This window comes from Camelus ferus, chromosome X (assembly GCF_009834535.1).
Source record: "Camelus ferus isolate YT-003-E chromosome X, BCGSAC_Cfer_1.0, whole genome shotgun sequence".
Classification (NCBI taxonomy): domain Eukaryota; kingdom Metazoa; phylum Chordata; class Mammalia; order Artiodactyla; family Camelidae; genus Camelus; species Camelus ferus.
In genome coordinates, this window is record NC_045732.1 from 69,523,857 (window position 1) to 69,550,623 (window position 26,767).

At 40.6% G+C, this 26,767-nt stretch overlaps 1 protein-coding gene across 4 annotated transcripts in view; it reads left to right on the forward strand.

The window, feature by feature from the left end:
* Positions 1 to 7,948: 7,948 nt before the first annotated feature.
* MORC4 (MORC family CW-type zinc finger 4) overlaps positions 7,949 to 26,767 on the forward strand; it is a 50,163-nt gene continuing 31,344 nt past the window's right edge. For 2 of the 4 annotated variants that reach the window (XM_032474596.1, XM_032474595.1), the window contains exons 1-8: positions 7,949 to 8,333; positions 8,458 to 8,530; positions 13,654 to 13,786; positions 18,903 to 19,120; positions 19,860 to 20,007; positions 22,301 to 22,433; positions 22,753 to 22,881; positions 25,970 to 26,089. In XM_032474596.1, coding sequence (XP_032330487.1) covers positions 8,232 to 8,333; positions 8,458 to 8,530; positions 13,654 to 13,786; positions 18,903 to 19,120; positions 19,860 to 20,007; positions 22,301 to 22,433; positions 22,753 to 22,881; positions 25,970 to 26,089 — 1,056 coding nt within the window. In that variant the 5' untranslated portion in view covers positions 7,949 to 8,231. The remainder of the gene's footprint in view (positions 8,334 to 8,457; positions 8,531 to 13,653; positions 13,787 to 18,902; positions 19,121 to 19,859; positions 20,008 to 22,300; positions 22,434 to 22,752; positions 22,882 to 25,969; positions 26,090 to 26,767) is intronic. The other 2 variants (XM_032474594.1, XM_032474597.1) reach the window with 2 other exon arrangements.

Below are 26,767 nucleotides of genomic sequence, written 5' to 3' on the forward strand. Positions count from 1 at the left end.
ACTTTGTTCTGCCACCTCCCTCGGACTGGTAGGTCCACTGGGCGAGTGCTGACTCCCTTCCCAGCAGGACCTTTACGGAGCTGTCACTCTGGGAAGGGTGCCGTCCATGCCACTGGCCCCTAGGTCTGACCCCTGGCCCTGGTTTGCCTCTGGGCTTCTCCCGCAGGGCTCCCTCCCATCCCTGGTCTTTCCTATCCAGCCCCTCAGCCGGCCCTGCTGTCCTGCAGCCCCTCCTTCCCTGATGAGGGCTCCACAGCTTAATTATGGTCCAGCACTGCGTTCCTTTGTTCCCCTTGCTGTAAAACTGCCTGACTAATTTAGCTCTCTGGCCTTGATCTGCCAGTGTAGGAGTATATCTTTCCCCCTCCTCCCCGGCCCTTTATTTTCTTTATTTATTTTCTGAAATCTGTTTGCCTTCCCTGAGTTTTCACAACTGGAACTGAAATCAGAGCTGTAAAACACACCATGCCAGTGGCTGTAATGAAACTAAATATCTGTTCAAAATGCTTATTCATATGATAGTCCAAATGTTCTGTTCTGTGTGCTGAAGCTTTTACCACTAGCAACAAGCCGTTGGAGAAATAAGTACTAAATGTAAATCAAGTTCGATCAGCCATTGGTCCTATTTGAAATGACTGGTCAGAACAGATAAATTCAAAGAGTAAAGTGGAAAGGGAGTTCCTTCTAATGAGGAAACAGGGTTTTATATATCTTCTCTATCAATAAGTTTTGTCTTCCTTTTATCTTCTGTATAGTAAGGAAAAAAGAAGTAGCCAGAAAATGGTAATGTTGAAAGGCAAATGAAGTTAAAGTAGTTTGCAAAGCCTAGACCTGTGGTTCTCAAACTTGAACCTGAATCAAAATCACCTAGAGGTCTGGGGCAGCACCTGAGAATTTTCATTCTAACATGTTCCTAGGTGGGACTGATGCTGTTGGGCTAGGGACCACACTTTGAGAACCACTGCTTTAGGGGCTGTGCTGAGTAGGCGAGAACATCAGGAGTCCCTTATTCTGGGAAGATTTGCCCGCCGTGACTTGGAGGAGGATCTAGCTCAGTGAGGCCGGGCCTGGGGCAGAGCTCAGCAACCCCTCCTGGGGCTCCTACAGTGACCAAAGAGCACAGGTCACACCCGGGACTGCCTGTCAAAGGCCCAGTCTCTTTTGGAGTCGTCTAACATCTGCCATCATACCTCCCTCTTCCTGGGTGGTGGAGGGAACTGGGCCACCAGCAAACCCCAGGGCACGTGGTCCAAGATGAGCCCTGTGCCGCAGAGCAGGGGTGGTTCTCAAACTGAGCATGGGTCAGAGTCACCTGGGGCAGGGGTGCTTCGTCAAACCCACATCTCTGGGCCCACCCCCAGAGCTTCTGATCAGTAGGTCTAGGGCAGTGGTGGCTGGGAAAGTGGGTTTCCAGTAAGTTCCCAGGTGATGCTGACTGATGCCTCTTGGCCAAGAGAAGAAAAAGGCTTCTGTGTTCTGATGACTGAAGCAGAGAGGCTGCTGAGAAAGATGCAGACCAGAAGCAGCCTGAATAGAGACTGGGAATTTAGTTAGCATCAGACTAAAATTTCTGGGTGACTAGATTTTTGTTGAGTTAAGGATTAGTGAGGAAAGCACCAAATTATATACAGCATTTATTCATTCTAAATATACCTGAAACTAATCATTGGATAATGTTGTTTAAGTTCAGCTATTTCAACAAGGGGAAAGGGAAGAGAACCAACATTTGCTGAGCCTTGCTAAGCTTTTTTGTAGGCCCTTTACATGTTACCTCATTTGCGTCTCACAACAAACATGCAGAGAAAGACACTGATTTTTAAAAAAAGTCCCCACTTTTTCAGATAAGAAAACTGAGCCCCAGAGAGCCTCAGTGACCTGCCTAAGGTCACACAGCTGATAAGATCTGGACCTGGGTCGAGGTCTGGCCCCAAAGCCCTTTCCACTACACCCTGCTCATGAAGGCATCCTTATTGAAAGAGCAGAAGAAAGGAAGGAGAGTGTTTTCAGGGGACACTTGATAGAAACAAAATATCCACCATGGAGAGTGAGTAATGAGGAGGGAGGCTGAAGAGATAGGTGGGGACTAGATCGTGAAGGGCCTTGAAAGTCACCTAAGGAATTTGTACTTTATCACAGTCAATGAGGAGTCATTGCAAACATTTCAGAAGGGGCGGGCCTTTCAGTTGGGTGCAGCCTAAGAGAAAGGGAGGTGCTGGTAAGAGCAGATGGGGTAGGGTGGGTGGAACCCCAGAGCCCTGGAGCTGAAAGCTCCTTCTCATCACTCCTCTGACAGATGAGAAAACTGGGCCCAGAGAGGGGAAGTAACATGCTGGAGGGATGCTCTGGGGCACTGCCCAGCTCCCCCCTACCCTTGAGCGCTGGAGCCCTCATTTCCCCAGCTGCAGGGGGTGATGGTGACTGACAGCTTACAGCTAGCCCCTCCTAGGAATGGGCCCTTGGCTGAGCACAGCCACCCTGCCCAAGGCTGTGCACCCATCCTAGGAGGCAGCCTGCATCTAGTAACTGGTCAATTCAGGGACAGAAAGCCCTGGCCCCTTTACCACATTTAGGACAATTCTGAGGGGCCACGCTGACTCCAGAGCTCCCCATGGGAGCTTCCTTCTGTTGTGGCCGCATCACAGTTTGACTTCCTCCTCTGCTCGGTTCTGCTTTCTTCACTCCCTGCAGGTGTTGATCCTGAGCGTGCTCCCCAAGAAAACTCCTGCCTGCAGATCTCCATGTCACTCTCTGCTTCCCTGGGAACAAGGCCCGTGACACTTCCCTAAAGTCAGAGGCCAATTCAGTGGGGTCAGGACAGGAACCCATACCTTCTGACTCTCAACCTTTCTACCACACCTGGCTGACTTCCCACCCTGATTCCTCTTAGGCTCTCTCTCTCCATCACATCCATCCAGGAAATTAGGATGAGTGACCTTGGAGACTGGGTCAAAGGATGCTAGAAGAAACGCTGCTCCTGCCCTAGGAGTGCCCTGCACAGTAACGAGCACACGTGTGTGTCGAACAATTAGCGCTGTTACAGGCTCATCGGCTGGGAGGAAATGTCAGGTGCCTTCCTGGCTCATCTACTTGCCTGGGACAGTGGCTGGGGGAACTCAGCCTGGACCAGGCTGAAATATGGAGATCATGTTTATGGCTCAGGGCTTCGAACCCAAGGCCCTGGACCAGGGCTATGCCCGCCTTGAGGACTAAAGCTCTGCCCCAAGACAGAGAGAGGTGTGTTAGGGATTTTCAGAGGGCCCACCGCACCCTGCTGAAGCCATTCCCTGCCCCTCATTTTGCAGCAAGACCCAGGGTTTCACACCTGGCACCCATGCCGTGCCCACTGGCAGGATCTGTTCACTGGAGTCCTCCCTCACAACGTGCCAGCGGCCGCCTTAGCCCTGTTTAGTGGTGAAGTATGAGGAACCTTGCGTTATGGCCTTTTTACAGCCCTGCGGAGCCACAGTGATGGAATTTGTGTAGATTCATTGGCTGTTTTTGTTTATCGCTGTGCAGCGGCAGTGAGGCTCAAAGGAGGCCAAACCCTAGACTTTCAACTGCTCCCTGGGCCCCTCCGAATCGCCCCTCCGTCATGGGGAGCTGGAGAGGGGCTGAGAGGAGGCCTCTGACCCCAGTTGACAATCAGGACACAAAGCTTTTGTTTAAACACCAAATCCACCAAGTAGGAAACATGCCGATACTTAGAGCAGCATTCACAGTGCCCCACCGCAAGCGAGGCAGATGGGCCACACACCTTAGAAGAAGGCAGTATATGGGCATTTTTAGAAGTTCCAAGGCTTGAGTCAAACAAGATTGAGGGCCAAACAGTGCTTTCAAAAATGCCGTGCTGTGCTAAGGGGAAGAAATGGCAGTGGGTCATTGTGCAAGGAAGATTATGACTGCTCTGGTGAAAACCTCACCGAAATGGACATTCATTTTCCCTGCCCATTTATCCTTCCCCTAGGATGCCATGTTCTGTTTACCATTTCCATAACTGCACTTTGGGCCCCTCAGTCTTCTCCCTCAACCTTGTACTCACGACAACTGCACTCACCTGCCTTGTGACGGTTACACTTAGCCACAGGGTCTCTGTCTTTTCAGAGCCCTACAATTGCCACTGCCCTAGTGGGTTTGCTATAACGTTCTTTCCTGCGGATAGACCTAACCTACAGAGGAAACACTCTTGAATTTCTTAATGGTGCTGGTACCCCTCTCACCAGCATGTTCCTCGGGGCCATGGTAAATGGTGTATTCTGTGCCTTTCTGTTTGAGTTTTCCCATCTTTTTCAGTATATCTACTCCAATATGCTCACTTCTAAATCTTTTCAGCCCTTATTCCACTATTGCCACAGCAACGCTGGCATTTCAACCTCAGTTAGCTTGGATCATCACTTTTTCTATACCTCTAGGAGCCACCCTAGTGGGGAGTTTGCACCATCTCTTGTCCTGGCCGGGGTATTAATTCCTATTTTCCAGGAGATTGTTCCCACACTGATAAACTCTCCTTTACCTGACCTTATGGTCTAGCTCCCTTGATCAAGCCCTCTCAGAATCCAATTTTGTGTGCACTTTTTTAGCTCCTGCCAGTCTATGCTGGCTAGTCTGTACAGCTCTTTGGGGTATAGTTACTTTCCTCCTTTATCAAGCTTAGCATGTTCATGCTGTGCCCCAACCCTTGTTATAGGCCTGGTGGCCAGGAGAGGAAGCGAAGACACACTTTGTCTTGGGGAGAAGCTCTGCAACATCTCTAAGCTAGAGATGGAAGCAATGGCCAGCAGGGAAGTCAGGTCATTTCTGCAGGTTCAGAGGGTTCAGAGAAATCTGGGGTTTCGAGATTTTGGTGGCATTAATCTAGATATCCCCAAGTTGTATGTCAGGGTCCTATTCTTTCCCCGGAAGCATCCTGATTTGGGATCAGCAAACTTGACTCTATTGGGAGTTTAATCTTCTTGGAGCTCAATAACCACTGAATTCTATTGGTCTTATAGCTACTCTTCCCCATATTTCTCAAATACTTGATATATCACACCATACCATATGTTCCCTTCTGCCAGTACACCATCCCAATTCACCACCTGGTGAAGGTCTTAACAATAATAGGACTGCCACCTTGTGGCAGGGGACTATCTGTGATCCACTTCCTACTCTGTGACGCGGTCCTCCTTGCCAACTGAGCAGTCAGTGATCTGGTTCCCAAATCCCATCTAAGTGCTGCTTTTCCTGGATAACTCTTAGTTTCAAGTGCTATAATTTTAGTTCCCCGGTGAAGCCGACTCTGAGACAGAATGTAGCATGCATCAAGAGATGTCTCTCGAATTAACACCTGTGGAAGGAGCAGGCATGGGCAGGGGAGGAAGGTGAGCTGCACTGAAGGCCCAACAACAGCCTCAGCCAAGCCCACAGAGGGATCTGGAGTTAGAATGACCCTTCAGAATTGCCCCAAGTTAAGCTGAGATGATCAAGCCTTTATAGCCTTTCTTTGGTCAGTCACGGTGTGCTGCCCCAGAAAACTTCGTGACCTTGAGTGAGGCAACTCTCTATACCTGAGGCAATCCAACTGTTATCTCAGTGGCTCAGCCCAAAAGTCCTTTATTGAAATGGGAGATAGGCTGGCACATCAGAGTATCCAACACAGGCCCCAACTCTTTGCTCTAAACATAGTCGATTAAAAGTAAAGAATGAAAGTGTAGTTGACTTACAATGTTGTGTTAGTTTTTTTTTTTTAAAAAGTAAAGAATTAAGCATTTATCTTGTCCTTCCTATATGAATTGTATTTCAGAGTAACCAAGTAGCCATGGTTAACGAGGATAAATTCTACAAAGAAGGATCAAGTTAATAAATTACAAAGAAATGATGGGATTTGTTTATCATCGTTTTGCAACTCTAATAAAATATTTTTTCAGGCAATGAATATCAATTGATGAAATTATAAAGTAAAAGGTTGATGGGAAACTTTATAGTAGAACATTCAGGCTGCCTCTACATGAACCCGCTGATCAATCTGAACATCACTAAGCGTTAGTATGTACTTTCCAATGTTACAGAATAAGAAGTACAAAGCATCTCTGAGCATTCCTGCAGAAAAAAAAAAAAACACTTTGTACTGGAATCTAATGAAGACTTTAGAGCCAGCTTATGGTTTACATTTAAGCTACACTTATTCCCCTAACAAGAGGAGCAAACTAAGTAACAACACAAATAAGCAAACAGACAAATGAGAATGTAGCACATTCAACAGTACAAGTGACTTGGTTTCTTCAATGACGCAATAGAATGAAGAAAAAAAAAAGAGGAGAGACTGTTTTAGATTAAAGTAGATTTAAGACCCATAACCAAGTGCAATGTGTACATCTTGTTTGGATCTAGATGTATACAAACCAAATGTAAGGAGACATTTTGGGGGATAATTGAGGAAATCAGAATATGGACTGAGTAGTAGGGGATATCAAAGTTAGGAACTTTGTTCAGCGTGAAAGTGGCATTGTTGCTGCTTATTTTTAGAAAATGTCCATATTTTTGGAGGACATTGAAGTATATAGAGTAAAATGAGATGTGAGATTTGCTCAAAAATACTTACAGAAATAAAAAAAGAAAATAGATAAAGCAAGTATGAAAAAGTCCTAATAATTTTTGAATCTGAATAATAAATAGCTGCAGATTCATTGTATCATTCTCTGTACTTCTGCATATTTAAAAAACTTTAAGACACCAAAAAAAGAGACAAATATAAAAGACTCAGTGGGGGGACATAATGCTCTAATAATATAAATATATAATAAACATCTGAGAAGGTATTTAGCTACACTGGTAGGGAAATGTAAATTAAAACAATAAAGAGGTAGTATTTTCTTATTCAAAAGATTGGCCAAAAGTTAAAAGATCAAAACCATCTAGTGCTATGAATGTGGCAAAGTAGCTGTTTCCTAGGGAGTAAATTGCCTCCATCTTACAGTACTTATTAAGAGTAAACCACACATAGGCTATTAAAAACAACATTCTGTATAAATAATTGTACCAGAAATTCATGATCTCTTACAAGAGGATGGCTGAGGAAGCACTTTTTTATTGGACAAAAAAAAAAAGAATTGAGAACAATTATTACAGAGGAATGGTCAAATAAATAATGGTCCATCTACACCAGGAAACATTTTTTAAAAAAAAAAAATCTTTTTTTCTGTAATCAGTATATGTTTAATGGTACAAAAATTAGAAAACACAAATCAGAAAAAAAGGCAAAAAATTCATAACTCCAGACCTGAAGATACCATCTTGGAATACGTCACTTCAGGTGTTTCTCATTGTGGGGTGTGGGTGTGGTCGTGTGCGTGCACGCACGCACACATATGTATGTATGTGTATATGTACTTATTTTTCCAATAAAAGATATCATGTTACACAGTATGTGGCAACTTCTTGTTTCCTTAATTCTCTCATGAATATTTTCCACAGGAATAAATTTTCATCCACAAACATGGCCTTGAAGAACTGCATAGTATTCCGTTTTATGGATTCTCTGTAACCTAACCCATCCCCTACTTTGGGGTATTTAAGTGCGTTCCAATTTCTCCTTTTATAAACAGCCTCCCTGCACGCTTGCAAAGCTTTGAAGAGGATTTGCCAATCGACTTCTAGAAAGTTCTGGCTGCTTCGGGAGGCATTTGAGGCAAAATAGTCCGAATGCTTTCCCATCACGCGAGCCTGCTATCTCCCCAGATACCAAAACTGTAGTCTTTAGAACTTGTAAGACTTGTCTTATCCTGCCCGTTAGTCATGCCGCTGAACTGGGACTCTGTTCCAGAAATCCCTACACCCTCTCCCTCCCCTCGCCTCATTCCCGCCCCTCCCCACGCACCCGCCCCCTCCCCCCAACGCTTTCCCGCTCGGCGGCCTGGCCTATGGCGAACGCCAAGAATTAATTAGGGGCGGGGATCGAGGAGCGGCTGTCAGGAGGTCGCCATATTTCTGTACGGCCCGGCGGCCGGCCCGGCAGTCGGCGGGTCGGGAGAGGTGCTGACAGGGCGGGGCCACCGCGCGGCTCTGCCGGCCTCACCCCTCCCGCGCCGGACAGGTGGCTGGAGCGCGCCCCGCCCCCGCCAGCTGCGGGTGGGAGCGAGGGAGGGCCGGTCCCGGACGGCGGCCGCCAGCTGCGAGCGGGAGTGAGCTAGGGCCAGTCCGGGACGGCCGGGCGAGGAGTCCGGCGGCGGCAAACGAGTATCGTGGCGGCCAAAAAAATGCTCCTGTACCGAGGGGCCCCCGCGGGCCCTGGCGCGCCGGGTGGCGCGCTGGCCCGGCCGGGCGGCGGCCCGCAGGCCTTTGGGATCCGCCTGAGCACGGTAAGTCGGGGGCCCGAGGGGGCGGACGCGCGCGCGCGCGCCGGGCCCGGGGCTGCGGGGGGCGCGCGGGGAAGGCCCGGCGGGCCGAGGCCTCACCCGGGACGGGACCTTCTCTCGCCCCCAGATGAGCCCCCGCTACCTACAGAGCAACTCCAGCAGCCACACGCGACCCTTCAGTGCCATCGCGGAGCTGCTAGGTGAGTGGCGAGGGCGGGCCTGGCCGCGATCGCCCGAGGCAGCGGTGCCAACGTGGTGCCGCGGACGCGAGAGGAATGTGCGGAGCTGCGCGGGGCGGGCCGGGGTTGGGTTGGGGGCGTCAGGACCCATCCTGGCTCCGCAGGGTCGGCTCTGTCGCCCGGAACAAGGTTCCACGAATAAAACTGAGGAAACAAGGTGTGTCCGAAGACTTAGGACTCCTGTGTGGTTTTTCTCTCTGGCTCGTGATGTCTCGGGCACTTTAGGATAACCTAGTTAATAATCAAAAGGAGATGCATAAAAATATCGGGCCCCAAGGCAGCAGGACTCCACACGGACTGGCGACCCATGGAGGGCGCCAAGCTAGCAAAGGGTCACGATAGAGGACCCGGTAGGCCGTGAAGAAAGATATGGAAAATGGAATTCTTTAACTTTTGGGACCAGAGAGTCTGGGAATGATGGGACATCTCTTAAGAGATGACACGAGTGCATTTGGCTCCCGGCTACTGCGGAGAGCTAGGTCCGTGGTCCACGAGCGCCCTCACACCGCTGGAATGAATACTGAGCACTTAACCTCTCGCTCCACCGATGTTTGCTTTTAAAGCGTTTTCAGTTGATCCCTTGAAGCCAAGTACACCAGCTTTTGCAGTAGTGTGCTAAATACTGTGTGGAAAGCAAAGAAGAGAAACATTCCTGGACAAAATGCAGCAGCATACAGAGCACATTGCAAATGTTTTAAAAATTGAAAGAAGGGAGAGCTGGCTATGGGGCAAGGTAACACAACAAAATCTTGAAAATGGTTTCAAAGCTCCCCAAATGAATCACTTTCTTATTTGCAATCACTGTGGCCATGCAGTGTGAATTGTCTCAGGCAAGAAGTCAGTGGGCAGCGGGAGGAGATGGTCAGGAGAGTTATTTGGAAGGGTGATGGGGAATTTTGATGATTCGTTTGACCATAACACAGAATGCTTACAATATGTATGACTGTTTCAATAGAAAGTGAAGGGGAAAAAGTGACATTGGCACGTTTTGAATCCTAGAGAACAGGGACTATATTTTTAAGGTTTTGCACCGTGCCTTGAATGAAACTTCACAGTGGAATGAGATCTGCGTGCATGTAACTTAACAAAAAAGAAAAGAGAGGAAAAAGTAACAATTTACTTAGTGGGAAATGGGAGACAGAAATGTATTGTCCCCTCACAGTGGCACTGCACAAAACGCTGTGTACCTATGCTCTACCATGTACTGAACTTTACAGTGATTTAAAGAGGGTTCCATTTATAATTGTGAATATATATGATTTATGTCTTAAGCATTAACTCAGAGAACCTAATTCTGGCCTAAGATGACCCATATGAGTGTAAGTATCTATGTGTGTTATATACATACACACATGCCTGCACATATACGTACAAACACACAGGTTTTAAAATCAAATCACAACTATTTGTGGTCATTTAATACTAGGGGAAAGGGAGAGCAAAGTATTAACTGATAATCCAAAGCTTTCATTTTAGGTTTTCCTTCAACAGTTTTCTCCTCCACTTACACATTAATTTTCTGGTGAATCATTTATTCAATAAATATTTATTGAGAACTCACTGTGGGCAATGCCACTGTGGTAGGTACAAAAATGAATATAACACAGATTCATATTCTGGTAGGGGAGATAAAAACATGTACAGAAGATTTATTCTTTGTATTATGACAAAATAGAAAGTGATATATTGGCAAAGATAGACACATCGGGTGCTGTGGTCATTCAGAGGAAGGACGGATGACTCCAGCTTACCAGGAGGAGGAGGGTTAGGAAAGGCTTTGGAGAGGAGGTGACATTTGAGCTGAGATTTGAAGGATTGGGACATGTGGGTATGGGTATGGGGAGGGGAGGGCATTCCAGGCAAAAGGAACAACTGCATGAATAAAGGCATGAAGAGTATTGAGTAGTTGAGTTTAATTGGAGCATGGAGTTCACGAATAGTCAAAACTGTAGGTCCTTGGAGAGTTTACATAGAGCTTTCACATACATTTTTAACTTTACCCTTTGAGGTAAATGGCATCATGGTTATTGTTCTCATCCTGCAGATAAGGATACAGAGGCTCAGAGAATCTACTTGACTTTTCCAAGGTTACATGTTTACAGATCCGAGACTCAAACATTGGTCTTTTTACTCCAAGTACCAAGTAGGGAATGAGGTTAGAAAGGTGGACTGGGCCCAGGACGTGACTGGGAAGCTTGGGTATTTGGGCTTTTAGTCTGAAGTTTTCTGAGCAGAGGAGTGTCATGGTCAGAGCTGGGCTTCAGGAAAGTTAATCTTGCAGCATTGTATAAGACTGAAAAAGAAGCGAGACATAGCTTTGAAAGACTAGTTATCACAGTAATCCAGATGAGAGGGAGTAAACTCTGTAAACTAAGAAAGTGACAATGGAAATAGAAAGAGCAAGATGGGAGAGAGCCTAGGGATGTATAGGGTAAAGGAGAGAAAGATAAAAAATGACTTTTGAATTTCAAAATTGTGGTCAGTTGAATGCTGACACTGTGTGTGTGTGTGTGTGTGTGTGTGTGTGTGTGTGTGTGTTTGTACAGAGAGAGAGAGAGAGAGAACAAGAACACAGAGGAAGAATAACCTTGTATCAGAAGATGATGTCCTTAATTTTCAACAGGAATACTTTTCGATACTTGCAGTATGTCTATAGGGCAGCAGCTTGGCCCTGGCAACCTTGCAGGAATCCACATAGGTCATCCTCCTGGAACAGGAGAGGATGGGAGGAAGCCCTACCTCAAAGCCATCTCCCACTTGCTGTCCTCTCTCCAGTGATGCTGTCACGGGACAGTTTCTAATTGCCTCCCAGGTTATGATGAGCTATGAAGCTTGAGTTACAATGCTTTTTTAGAAGACCAGAGGTCAGATGATTAGGGGATAAGATAGATTCCCAGGGATCTGGTTTCTCATGCTCTTGCCTAAGTGGTGAGAGAGGGGAGTTAGAGTCCTCCCGCTAAGGGTGGCATGGGCCGGGTTAGGAGAGCTAAAACTCCTTGGGATCTGGTAGCACATGAGATTGTGCAGCTCTTACCTAAGTGGTGAGTGAAGGGGAAGGAATCAGGGTTCTCTCACTGCCCTACCTGTTCATAGGCTAGGTGGGCTGGGCCATGGGAGAAGGTAGATTCCCTGGGATTTGATAGCATAAGCTTCGTGTTGATAAATTTTTGGAAGGTTAAGCAGCAAGAGGGAAGATTGAAACCATCCTCCAGATTGGTGCCTTATTATTATAAGTTCATTTATCAAGGCCGACCTTGTTATTATTATAATTTCATTTGTTGAGGCTGAGTGGAAAGCCACTTAAAACTGAAAGTAAGTGCAAAGCTGTACTGACTGCTGCTGGCCTGCCTGCTGATCTCTTTTCCCCTGCTGCTCCAGCTGACCCTGGCCTCTGGAGTGCCCCCCCCCCCCGCCGTACTCCACCTGCTTCCAGCCAAGGAGATAAAATATCTAGCTGCTCCTGGCAGTTACCTTGTAACTCCTGAAATGCCTGTATTAAAACTCTTTGGTATATTCCTGTAAAAAACAACAAAACAAAACCAAAACAAAACAAAACCAAAACAAAAAACACCTAGTAAAGTTTGGGCAAAATTTGTAGTAAAGAGAAAAAAAGTAAAAGTGGTTTTGTGAGAGGACTGAAAGCTGGTTCATTGAATGTCCAATTGTACAAAGGCAGAATTGGAATTGATATATGTTGTATGTTTCCATTGTGAATGTTCATAAAGTGTTAGAAAAAAATTCCTGTATGTCCAAAGTTTTCGGAGTAGAAATGAGGTCCTGTTGGTGGACAAGTTAAAGGTATCAGTCTTAGTGGCCCTGGCTTTCTGCCAGCAGGAGTGATTGATAGGTTCTAAAACAATTCAGGGCCTGCTTGCCAAGTGGTTTCTTGAAACAATGTAGGCAACTTCACAATGCTGAATCCTTCTGTCAGTTAAAGAAAAAAAACTGCTGCCTCTTATTACAAAGTAAAACACTGTATTTCTGATAAAGCCTCTGTTGCATGTCAAACTTAAAATTGCTGCCAAAAGCTGGCCCAGTTGATTTACCACATGACACAAGGCTCGACCCCAACTAGTCCTTAAAGATTGACTATATCAGACCTTTTAACCTTCCTCTGGGGCTGTTAGTGATTCCTTAGTGCTATTAAGACTTTTGGGGGGTTACAATGAGTGACAGTTTTATCAGTGACTCTGGCAACACCATTGGGGCCCTTGAAATTAATCTGTCTTGTTTTATTTGATGGACATTCTACACATTTAAGTGATTGTAACTGATACTTTTAATTGTGTAATAAAGTTGATGTTTTGAATATGTGCAATACTTTTCTTGCTTGTGATGGATGTTCCCAGTAGAGAAATGCCATGATTTGAACACTGGTTGTGGGATGAGTATACAACCAGAACCCCACCTGGATCTCTCAGCCCAGCCACATGAGTGTCAGTAAAGTAGTATAGAATGTCAGGGAAAGGGAAAGGGGTGGAAGGGAAGGTCTTTGTCTTGATGATTAAAGAGCTAAAAAAGACAGGAATGCTTAAGAAACATATCCAACAGGTTGTACAAACTGCCCTCCCACTCAGGCCGGTGAGCCCTAATGAGGCTTTTGTACCACATGTGTCAGTGACTGACAGTTATGTAAACTGGTGCCTATGGCAAAAAGATGTGGCCACTAGACAATGGCGCCCCCTGGGGATGTAGACATGGCACACATGTTAGAACATGCTAGATTTGATGTCTTTGGAGTCTTAGCTAATTAACCCATTTTGAAGACCTAACTCAGGAAGAATCATGAAACTTTCTATGTATTTTCTTCCTACTTTAATCCTATGTTCTCCATTTAATGAGGTTGGACAGCCTCACCTTCAAGACTATTACAGAGTGCCTAAGCAGAATCACTCCTTCTCTCTAAGCATGTTTTTCCCTATAACCTAGTAAGTGCACTACCATTAATGCTCCCTGCTCACCTTCTGGAACATTCACATGAAGGGAATAAAGGACAGTTTCTATGTCTTAGGGGCACTGAAGTAGATATTTTAGTAGAATATTAGAAAAAGAGATCTAATATCACAGATTTCTACCTTTTGCAGATAATGCTGTAGATCCAGATGTATCCGCCAGGACGGTCTTTATAGATGTTGAGGAGGTCAAGAATAAATCTTGTTTGACCTTTACTGATGATGGATGTGGGATGACACCTCATAAACTACACCGAATGCTCAGGTAAAAATGTCTTCATTCTTTTTCTCTTGTCGTGAGTTCATGAACTCTATTTAAAGCTTAATAATGTCCTTTAGTATTTTACTTTCCCTTTATTCACTGAACCAATATTTATTGAGCAACTGTTATGTGCTAGGGCACTGGTTATGAAATAGACACTTTCCTCACCGAACTTACAGTCTAGCTGGCAATTCAGACAGTCAAGCAGTAATCATAACAAAAAGTGATAGGTATAATGATAGGAAAGTATAAGATGCAATGAGATAACTTACCAGGGGAACCCAGTCTGATCCAGGAGGTCAGGAAAAGCCTCTTAGATGAAGTGATATTTAAGCTGAGATCTAAGGGTAAGTAGTAGAATTTAACATGGTGAAAGAGCAAGGGGCAAGGGATGAGAGTCTAGGCAAATAAAACAGCAAGAGTAAAAAGACCTGGAGGTCTTCAGTGGTCTGAGACCTCCTCCAATTTATATTAACTTAAATGCACTCTTAGATCACAAGTATTGGAGATGGAACAATTTATGGATTAGAATGATGAACATGCCTGGATATAATCAAGCATCACAAAGGATAAATAGAGGGCATCATACACATAACCTTTAATGGTTTTGTAGTAGAATTGCAGAGTTAGAAAGTTCTCTTTTCTAACTGCTGAAGACTGGTGATACAGTTTTCTCTTGCACTCTGAGTTCATGTAATTACTCTAAAACGTTTGTAGTTGAGAATGTAAGTTTGTACTTCATTATCTTCACGTATCACTCAGTGAAAAAAGAGTATTTCCTCAACTCCTTCCTTCTCTCTTCCTTTTTTAGCAGATGAGGTTGGTTACTCTCCACATGGCTTCCTGAACTAGTGTGTGAAGCATGAGTAACAGTAGAGGGATTTGGTAGAGGAGGGAAAGGGCTCTGAGCTATAAAAATGGAAAAATTCATTTAGTTGTAGTTCTCTTTGAAGGTATGCTAATTCTATAACCCTATTTGTAGGGATGTCCCTTTGATCCAATAAAGAAAAGTGAAATTTGAGCATAACCAATTATAAATTTGGTTATGTTTTACCACTTAGCAGTCTATGTACCTTCTGTCTCAGATCCTCATAATTAGAAGAATATTTGAGGAAGAATGTGGTCAGTATGATGGTAAAGGTATAGAGTTGGCCCTGTTTTTAACTTACAGCCCCACTTTTATCTCCTAAAGTTAATGTTTTATATTAAGAAGAACAGAATGTTAGATGGGATAGAACCAAAATAATTATGTATCTAATTCTATATGTACTAGTTTTTTTCCCTGAAACCACTTATCCTCTTATCATTTCCTTCCCTCCAACCTTATCCCAGTGACATGGGTGTCAAATCTTACCACCTTCCATTTTGTCTGTGAAACTACATCTCTGAAAGTTGGTGCTTACAGTTACAAGACAGGAGGAAGGAGGAGGATGGTTTTAAAATAATTGTAATGATTTTTGTTCCAGATTCTTTAAACAAATTTTTACCGAGCACCTATGTGAGAGTCACTCTCCAGTGTGGTGAACCAGACATGAGCCTTGTTGTCAAGGAGCTGACAGTTTAGTGAGAAAGATAGAAAAGCATCAACTAGTAATACAACTGCATAGGTTATCCCACTAGTGGTAAGTGCTGTGAAGGAGGAGTGCAGTTTCTATGAGAGCATATAATGGAGGGATCTAATCTAGTCTGTGTACTCAAAAAAGGCTACCCTGAAAAAATGACATTTGAGTTCAAATATGAAGGAGGAGCAAAACAGGCAGAAACTGCTTTAGCCATTGCATCTTTTGATATTATCGTGCCAAATATGTTTCCCTCTAATTTGAACTGGACAATTGCTCCTCACATTTAAAAATTAATTTTAGAGAATTTTTTTAAATGAGTCCTCAGTTGTGTATAGTTATATGTTTTGGATTTTATTTCTGATCATATCTTAAAATAAACTTGAATCAGTTAGAAGGTTCCATTTATTTAAAAGAGATCATTTAGTTCAATTCTAACCTCCAGCCAAGGATTCAACTTACTACAGTTTGCTTTTAAATAGATGAGCTTTAGAGGTAGCTTTGAAAATTATTATTAAGTATGCTAATTTTTCTGTTTGTGGTTTGGGGCATATTACTTTTATATTTAGAAAAAATAATAGAGATAATTATGCAAAATTATTAAGCCTACAGAAATTCTATTTGACCTATAACATTTGTTATAATCTTATCCACATTTTCCAACTCTTTATGCTGTTCTTCCTATTTTCAGGCTAATAAAATAGTTATGTACCTGAAGCAACAGTTTCTCCCATAAATACAGAGCCCCATGAAAATCAAGTTAAAAAGAAAAAGCCTATCATTAAATTCCTTTAAGATCCACAATTAATTTTCTTTAGCTTCTGGGGATAGTGTGTGAACCAGCTAGTCTATGTATTTAGCTGCCTTTTTCAGCAGGGTGGAAACCCTCTTTTAAAAGTCAAGGATTAAAAGCAGCCACAGATTCATGGATTGAAGGCATTTGCTACCTCTGCTCAGAAGTGAATTTCCTAGTTCTTCCAAAGCAACAGCCAGGGAATAATAATGTGCTTAGCAGTCTTTCATTCTTTTATATTACATATTGAATCAACCAGTATATCTAGGGGACAGCAGTACCTGCCCTTGTATGTCCATGAATTTGCTAAAGTTTGTTTCATTGGTCAGAGTCCAAATTTAAAATTACCTCTCTATGTTCTAGAATCTTGACTTTTAAAGGAACTCAGGAGAAAGCTTATATCTTCCTGGATTCCACTCAAAGAGCTGATATCCCAGCAGTGTGTACACATTGAGTCTATTATGTGAGAGATTAGAACAGGATTTTCTTGATAAAGAGAAACCACCTGTCCAAGCCGAGATATCTCTGTGGAAAATCAGTGAATTATACCAAACTATGTAAGATTCATTCCTACAATTCTGTTATCTGTTGTGAGGCTTGTATATTAGGTAGTTATTGGTTGGTATCTGACAGCCCTTCTGTGATTTTCAGTTAAATGGAGTACCTAACATGGGAATGCAGGTGAAATAAAAGAACATGTGAAAAGAGTTAAGGGTAACATAACAACAATAACATACTGAGCTTCCAGCTCCTCTCATCTCATGATTCTCATCCTTTTCCATTTCTGGTTCTGGCCCTGGGCCACTACTTATCTTCTCAACCTTATATACTCATTTGGTCTCCCAAAACTATAACACAATGAAAGTTTACACTTACAAAGGAGAAAGAAACAATAAATGGCAGAAGAGGCAGGAATGGTAAGGAAATGAAAGGAATAATATAGTCTTCCTATTTACACCACTTACCCTTGATCACCTAATTGAAGCTTTTGTGGCATTAGAGAAGGTTAAAGTCCAAATAACCTTACAGATTCATTTCATGTAGTTTATGAAGAGCCCTGAGTTTTAGATATGCCATTAAATCTGAAGTAGAGGTAGAGGTTAGCACATGACAATTCTTAGAATGACTTCTAGAAATACTTTAAAATTAAAATTTGAATGCTGCTTTGTAAGTTATAAAATTAAAATTTGAATGCTACTTTGTAAGTTAATATATACATACAGTGTATTATTTAATCCTCCTAATGACCCTATTGTTTTTAGGTAATTCTTCCACAAGAGGAAAATGAACGCCTGAATCTTACCTTTGATAAAGTTATTTCCTGGAATACTAAGACCCATAGGCTACAGAAACTTAATGCTCTTTTGGTATTTTAAAAGGAAATTCTGCCCTAGAAATTACCTTTTTATGTGGTTGGATTTATTTGTTAGATACACAAAGCTCCTGTAAAGTGTCTGTTCTAGAAGGACATAATGGTATTATTGTATAACACTTTGAAATAGAAAATTAAAAGGTAGGCCTCCTTCCTTAGGGAGTAAGCACAAACCACAGCCTCCACGAAGTAGAAATCAGGCACCTCATCCGTGCTTAAAACGGTAAGAGCCAAAGCCAAGCTGCTCAGCCGTAACAGATAGAACATCTACTTTATTGATGTAGGAGAAACATCTAATCTGTAATATACAAAATCCTTCCTTAAACTGTAAACCAGAAGGGCAAGAATGTCTCTTTTAATTATTGTGTCTCCAGTGCTTAGCACAATGCATGGCACATAGCAGGTACTCAGCAAATATTTATTGAGTGAATGGTAGTATACACGTTGTAAACTTAGTCCATCTGGAGAGAACCAACCCTTAAAAATTAGTTTTATTTGTGACTAGAGGAGATATATGAATCATTTTCTAGATTTATTAAGAAGATAATAATCATTTTCTAGACTTCATGTCTTTACATTTTTGGGGTTTGATTATTTTGTTGTGTGTTTGAATGGAAAATCTAAGAAAGAGAAAGGGTCTGGCTTCCAGATTAAGCTGATCACATAAGAGGCTACAGAGATTGTTGAGGTGACTCACTGAAAGGCCCTTGATAAAACAAGAGAGACTTTATACTGCAGCTGTTTGCTGATATTCAGAGGCAGAACTACCTATTTTTATCCCTTGGCCACATTCCAATGAACTGTCCCAGCAGATAGAGCAGAGGGTAAGAATTGAAAGTGTTATCCTTTGGGTGAATAGTTGAACTTGTCAAGCTATGTAATCTCTGGCTTTCAGATTTCTAGAGGGCGATATAACTAGATTGGGGATGCCTAGTCTAGTACCTCTGAGTAGTGCTAGTATCTGGTACTCTTGTTACCCTCTCCAAGGTGTGCTCAGAGATAACCACCCTTTTCATCTTCCCTTAACTTTACTATTAGTGATCAGAGCTATTTTCTTGAGATAAGAAAAACAGCTGTCCATGGCCTTTTCCAGCTCTCTCTGTTAGTGGAAAGAGGCTGCCTTTACATTTATAAAGCATGACTCTAATGTAATGGAAGTGTTTATATACTCACAAACCACACAGGAAAATCAGTCCCATTTCTCCATAGTAATTGCCTATGTTTTTAACTTAATAGGTTTGCCCAGAAATACCAAAAGGAAGGAAAAAGTGGGGGGGGGGGGTTACAAGTTTTCTTCATTTGTAAGCCAAACATTCTGCCTGTCACCTATCTTAGGGTGCTTTTTACCTTTCTAATTTATTTTTTTCTCATTTCCTTTTTCTTGTGTAATTGCAGCTTTGGCTTTACAGATAAAGTAATAAAGAAGAGCCAGTGTCCAATCGGAGTCTTTGGTAATGGTTTCAAGTCAGGCTCCATGCGTCTAGGAAAGGATGCTCTTGTCTTCACCAAGAATGGGGGTACTCTCACTGTTGGACTACTGTCACAAACCTATCTGGAATGTGTCCAGGCCCAAGCAATTATTGTACCAATTGTTCCATTCAACCAGCAAAACAATATCCTTTCTAGAAATGGAAAATGTTAGTTAAAAATTAGTCTAATCTGACTATTTTGATAGAAACAAATCCAGCTATCATTTTCATATATAAAGAGGTATTCAAATGTCTTACATTTAACTAGAATTTAATCCTAGTAAGTACTTTTAAAATAAATGAACCATTGACAGAGGCTTAGAAATGTTTTTGTTATATTGCAGTTTTCACTGTTAGGCGATTTGAACTATGTAGTGTCTCCCCTATCCCACCGCTCCCATGGTAAAGTTCCCCGGGGCCTTCTATTTTTTTCCCCTAAGGGTAGTTACATTTGCGTCATACCCCCAGAAACATACTATTCATCAGCTTATCTGATAGCTAATAGCTCATTTTCTTATATCTGGACAAGCTATTATTTCTGTCAGACACGAGGTTGTTTACGCAAGCAGTATAGCAGTAAAGTTTGAACTCATTGCTTCCAAAGAGTTGAGAGGTTCAGCCTTTGACCTATTTCTTAAATATAAGGCTGCCTTAATTTATGTTGTATCTTTGAAGCTATATTCTGCAGCAGTAGCTGATTTTGGTGTTTATCTTTACAACCTTTCTGTGTTTTCCCCATTTCCTTTCTTCTGTAGCAGTAATGCCCATGCTTTATATCTATATGTCTATATTTTGTCTCAACATGCAACCCAAAAGGCAGATCTTCCTAACTGATAGCATCCTCTTAAGATATTAATTTTTCTTTGACTATGTTTGGTTTTACAAAAAATGATTATTACTGAGGATTCCTTGCCCAGCCTAGAAGCCATCTTGAACTATTCAATTTTCAACAGTGAAAGTGACCTGCTGTCCCAGTTTGATGCCATCCCAGGCAAAAAAGGCACTCGTGTTCTCATTTGGAACATCCGCAGGTATAGTATTCCAAAGGTGATAGATTCTAATAAGCAAAGGTAGTATGATGAAGCACATTTCAATAAATCTCTCTAGAGAAGCAGAGAAGATGAATTTTGATACATATTTGTATCTCATTACATACCTTCCCTTAACTTTTTTAGAACTACAGCTCTGTTTGAGACAATGCTCCTTACTGGTAAAATGTGGAAATTGATAAAGTGGAGACGTGCATATCCTGTGGCTAATTACCATCGAGATAGTTTAACATTATGCTAAAATCTTCAGAATCCATTATAAATATCTACTTTATATTCATGGACACTGTTTTGCGATAGGTCAGTGATAGTTATTTTACCTATTTGACGATGAAAATGAAGTATGAGAAATTAGGGTAACAAAGCACAAGACAATCTTTAAAAATAAAGACCTCTGTATTAGTGCTTTTAGAGTAGCTGGATTAGAAGTAGAAAAATCTTTGAAGCAGATAAATTTGAACTATAATGAGGGTGGCTCCAGGTCACATATTTAAAGCTAATAAAACAATCTGGAAATCATATCTAGGGTATGTCATCTGTTTAGCCTTGTCATGTTAAATGGAATACATTTAACAGTGTCTACTGAAACCTAAAAATTTTTAATATAGAATAGAAGTGTTACTCTTAATGTTTAATAGAACAGAATGTCAGATATATTCATTCTTCTTTTTCTCCTTAGGTCAAGTATTTTACCTCATTTCTTAGGTGGGTAAAACTTAGATAAAAACAATGCTGGTTCATATAGAGAGTACTTTCAATTAAAAAAAAGTAAGGTAATACACATCTTCTGTGTCCTACTCGGAAAGCCTCAAGTAACATAATTTATATCATAAAGGATCATTTTCATGAGGTATTTTCAGTGATTGAAACACATTAAGCAGACTTTTTTCTTTGTACATTGTTTTTCAGTTATATGATACTAGGTGTTATGTAAATAAAGGATTCCATGGTCAAATAACTTTGGGAAAAGCTGGCTTAAACAAAGCTTTCCATGTTAATTTATTGCAGGATCTCTCACAGGCTTTACTGTGCTAATGTTATTTCAAAATGCATTGAAAATATTTAAGAGAGCAATACAGTATGCAGTATTTCCCAATTTCAAAAACTGTTTCTCAGGACCTCTTTTCCTTGGATGATGGGTGGTGAGGGGCTGGGAGGACAGGGAATCTCCTCAGAGTACATGTGTTTGATTTTGGTTGGGTGGCAATAATCAGGATTACCCTGGAAAATACAGAATATATTATTATAGTGACAAGAGCTTTATACAGGACATGTATTGTAGTGGCTTTGGTTTAGCCCTGAAGAAGGCACTACATTTTCAATGCAGCAGCCCTGAGCTTGTGAAGCCTAAAGTATGAGGAGGGTATCCCTAGAGCTTGAGGTGGTTCTGAGAGCCAGGAATTGTTTTTCATTTTTTTTTATTAAACTGCCTTTATTTATGTCTTTATTTCTTTTTTTAAGAGTATCTTTAAAAAGGGGGAGGGGATACTGTTCCACAGAGCAAATTTTGGGAACTATTGTTCTGTTGTATATTTTTTCCCTATAATATAACCCATTATTTGTTTTGAGTTTTTTCTGGGAACAAAGAAAAGTCTTGCCTTTTTTCCTTGGCAGTTGCTAGTGATGTAGCCCAGTGTCTTGGAATGGGCCATATTTAAGTGACCCAAAAGGATTATGAGAAGAAAGGTCCTTATGAAAGGAACAGGAATAGTATCATATTTAAATGATAATTCCATAAATGATATACTAGAAGACTAACAAATATATGCTGTTTCTATAACAACCTTTTTTTCCTTCTGAAAAATAGGATTAGACCTGGAGAAATATTATATCATTAGTCCTTATACTATTGTTGAAGTTAGAAAGAGTAGGTTTTGACTCATTTCTTTATTCAGTTGGGGAAAATGATGTTGAATGACCTACCAAGCAATACCCAGAAAGCTGGGATCTGTTTAAGATCCTGCTTCAAGGAGAGCTGACATCCATTTGATTTATTAAATCACAGATACTACCACCTTGCTTTTTTTTAAATTTCTTTCTGTACTTGGCATCATCATGTCTATGAAATGTAGTATATTTGTTAAGACTGGAAATACTCTTAAATATTGTGTGATCTTCAAACCAAGTAACCTGTAGTTCCTTTGCACTGGTAGTCAGGGAAAGAAGTAGGTATCTGAGTTTTGGCTTATTTTGTTTCTTTTCTCTTGGGTTCCTAGTGCATTTTTGTCCTTTGGAGCCAGTTTTTGTTAGATTGGTACTTGTCTCTTTTACCCAGAAATAAAGATGGAAAGTCCGAGTTGGACTTTGATACAGATCAGTATGACATCCTGGTATCAGACTTTGGCACAGAAGAAAAAGAGACTGGTGGTATTACCTCTGAGCTGCCAGAAACAGAGTATTCTTTACGGGTGAGTAAGAGTGGTTTTTCTTCAACAGTGAGAGGTAAGATGTCCTGTAACGTGAAAATATTATGGAACAAGATCTCACTTTAGTTATATAAAGATGACATCCTTTTAACCTTACGGTAGGATTCCTCTTCACTGTCTTATCTGAAACAGTGTAGCTAATATAGTCAGCAGCACTTAGTGTGGTAGTTGACATAGCATAACAAGGTATAGAAACTGAGCCAAATCTTTGCCCAGAATAGACCTCAGTTACTAGCAGTTTTTTATGGGGACGTCAGTAGCATTGGCAATATTGTATAACTTTCCCTTCACTGTTCCTTAGGCATTTTGTGGTATTTTATATATGAAGCCACGAATGAAAATTTTTCTGCGTCAAAAGAAGGTGACTACCCAGATGATTGCCAAGAGCCTGGCCAATGTAGGATATGATATATATAAACCTACCTTCACAGTATCCTTACAACTACGTGAAGCTGACCTCTTTGTTCCAGGTTTAGATTTCCAAGTTGGCACAGAAAAACAAAAACCTTTCCTTTTCCAATTCAAACATGTGTGTTATAGTACAAACCCTATTTCATTGTACCCTGAGGAGGTATTTCTTGAATGCCAGTCTATGCACCAGTTTTATCAGCAATCACTTGGAAATTATTAAAATAATACAACATCCTGAGGTTTTAGAGATTCTAGTTCAGTGAATTTTGAAATCTCTCTTTTTAATAAATAGTCATTTCTTTTAAAAATCCTCAGCTGATTATAACAAATAGCCAGGTTTGAAAAGCTCTGCTGTAAGGAATGATCCACACCATTTGGTTTGTACTGGAATTTCATTATATATTACATTGATTGAAATAAGCAAAATATTGACTAGAACTTGTTAATCTTTTGGACATACTATGATTTTTGTCATAACAAGTCCAGACTTATATTGATAGAACTTAAGAGAGTGGAAATTAAAGGTTGATTTTCTAGGGTAAGATAAATCTTCAACAGATTTGACATGGATCTCCTGGGACTTCTCATAATGGCAGCCACTCAGAGAATAATTACTCACTTCTAACCTCCATTGTCCTGGGAATGAATTTCAAAGTCTTGAGAAAATCTTAAATTATAGAAATTAGGTCCATCTTCACTGATAGGTTTGGGGGCCAAGAAAGTCTTTGAAAGGGTGAGAATTCACAAGCAGTTATGAAGAATTGCTCTTGTAATTTATTTTCTAGTAACTAAATTCTGCTCTTGCCCCAGGAAACATGTTCACACTCTATTTGCTTTATCAAAGGTGTTATCTAGCCCGCTTTGTCTTTCTTCCTCTGACCAAAAATTAGAAATTGCTATTTCCTTTTTAAAAGCCATATAGTTGTTGCTCATAGCAGATGGATTTTCTCCTTTTGGAGAACACATACCTTGTCTGTTTTTTTTTTAAAGCTCTAAACAAACCTGACTTAACAAAGCCAAAGCTAACATTGGTAGTATCTGTAGGCAAATTAGTTATAGTATCACTGTATGTAGCTAGGATCTTAGTGCTGTAGGTTTAATGGAGCCAGTCTAAAAAAGTGCTTTTCAACTACTGTTTCAGAATATACCACATTTCTGCTTCCAGCTTCTTTCTTTTGTGGATTTGTATCAGGGTAACTCCTATGCGTGCATTCCATGTGTACCTCAGCTCTTCTCAGCATCCCTTCCCATTAAATTAGTTACCTTCCCCTATTAGAATTTGGGTTAAACAAATTCACTATAGGCATGAAACTACTAATAGAGTCTCCCTAAGATCACTGAAGGACAAGATTACTGATACTAACTTATTTATTCCTCAGTTATTAAAGGATCTCCTCTTGTCCTTTCTCCCTATACTAATTTGGGGGAACCTCCTACCCCAGTGTACTCCCACCCCATAATTTAGAATTTAAAAGTATACAACAGAAAGAATTTGACAGTCTTTATCTTTAAAATGTTCATTTTTTATTGAAATACAGTCAGTTGCAATGTATCAGTTTCTGGTATACAGCACAATGTCCCAGTCATGTATATACATACATATATGTATTTTCATAAAAAATGTTAATTTTATGGTATACAGTTTTTGTTTTTTGTTTTGGAGAGTTTTGTCCTGTTCTGTTTTTACACTGGAATAGGATCTTATTTGAGGTTTGATTTAAGCTTCTAGAACCCAGAACATTATATGTTCTGAGCCAAATATTACTTATGTATGTACCCACTTGTATCATGTCTTCATGTAATACCTGACCCATTTGTCACATGCATTTGATGCCAAGTAGCTTGTTCTTAGAGGGGGTAATGGAGATTATTTCTTGAAAAAGTAATACAAACAGATTTTCATGTGACTCATTTTGGACATGAGGATTTCTTAGTACTTTTTTAATGAAAATGTAAGTTTCTCTGTCTCCCCTTTATCTTTCTCACTGTCTTACCTTGGTTTTTAAATCAAATAGGACTTGCTAAAAACTGATAATTATTCATGTTTTATGTACAATAATTAGTTCTCTTTATTTCACTTACCCAAGCTTGTTAACTTCTTTCCATTAAATATATTACAACAGGACTATTTATTGACCTTTACCTTTAAGTGATTTTGTTCTTGGTGCTTTTGCTGTCATTGTGTTTTGTATGGTAGCCACACTTACCTTATTGCTTATAATTGTGTGGATCTGTGTTGTACCATGTACAATTCTTACCTTACCTAGCAGTAAATGAAGCAATTAGCAATGGTTAAGAAACATTTTGTAATTATTTATGAATTTTTAAATCACTGATAGTATTTTGGTATATTTTCTTACAGTCTTTTCTATGTATATGCATTTATTTTTAAATTTTATTTTTATTGAAGTATAGTTGATTTCCAGTGTTGTGTTAGTTTCCGATGTACAGCAAAGTGATTCAGTTATACATATATACATTCTTTTCATATTCTTTTCCATTATGGTTTATTACAGGATGTTGAATATAGTTCCCTGTGCTATACAGTAGGACCTGGTTGCTTATCTATTTTATATATATAGTACTTTGTATCTGCTAATCTCAAACTCCCAATTTTTCCCTCTCCCCTTCCCCTTTCCCTTTTGGTAATCATAGTCTATGTATATATTTATAATACATATTTTTAGATGATAATTGTTATTATAGTCTGAACATTTCCTAATGTTCCCAAATATTTTTCAAGTACATCATTTTAAGAGCTGCATAATAGACCATATGGATATACCAAGATTTATTTAGTCATTCCCTTATTATCAGACATTTAAATTACTTTTTTAGCCATTATAAATAATTGATAAATTTCTGTAACTCATAAAACTGTTTGGTCTTCCCTGGTTATTTCTGTAGGATAAATTCCTAGAAAGAGAATTATTTGGTCAAAGTTTAAGAATATTTTCAAAGCTATTGCTACAGATTTTTTAAATGCCTTCTAGAAAGGTTGTACCAATTTGTATCCAGTGGTGTCTGATGTTTTTTGCTATAATACAGTACAAAATTTTGTCTGCTAAAACCCCTGGTGTTTGTCTCCTTAATGATTTTCTTCTCAGAATAAGCAGGTGAAAATAACTTTTGGGTTCTCTTGCAAGAATAATAACCAGTTTGGAGTAATGATGTATCATAATAACCGACTCATAAAGTCTTTTGAGAAGGTGGGATGCCAGGTGAAGGTGAGTAGTTAATGCTTCTTTGACATAGAATGCCAAGAAGAGTCAGAAAAGGATTTGAAATTTGCAAAGGGAATATACTCATGAGTGGCTTTTTATTCCCATCTTGAGTTGGTTGTTAAATCTGATCCTGGAATTCTGTGTTACCAGTGAACTGACTTGTGTCCAGAAGCTCTTTTTACTTCTCATTCTTTGTAGACTTAATCAACCCAGGAACTTTACTGAATGCATTTTCCAGGTGGCTATTAATAAGAGGGAGAATTAGAGCATAAGCAACTCTGCCATGTGTATAAGCTTCTAGTGTTTAAGGTTGCTCTTTCCATTTTCTTGGGAAGATAATAAAGCATAGTGGAAGATACATAAATTTTAGTGGATGATGACAAGAATTCGAGTCCCAGCTTTTCCACCTAAAAGCCGTATAACCTGTGCTCTGTTGTTTAACTTCTCTGAGGCTCAATTTTCTTACTGGTAAAATGGAAACAAGAATAATAACTTTACCTACTCTGCCTACCTTAGAGTTTAAGGATTGAGAGCTTTAAATGGGATAAATTAAGTGAAAGTATTTTATAAACTGAAGAATACAAATATTACCATCATCTTAAAATTTTAATGACAATTTAAAATAGTAATATCCACAAGTATCTCATTCATTCCTATTTTGCAGATAAGATTGCTCAAGCA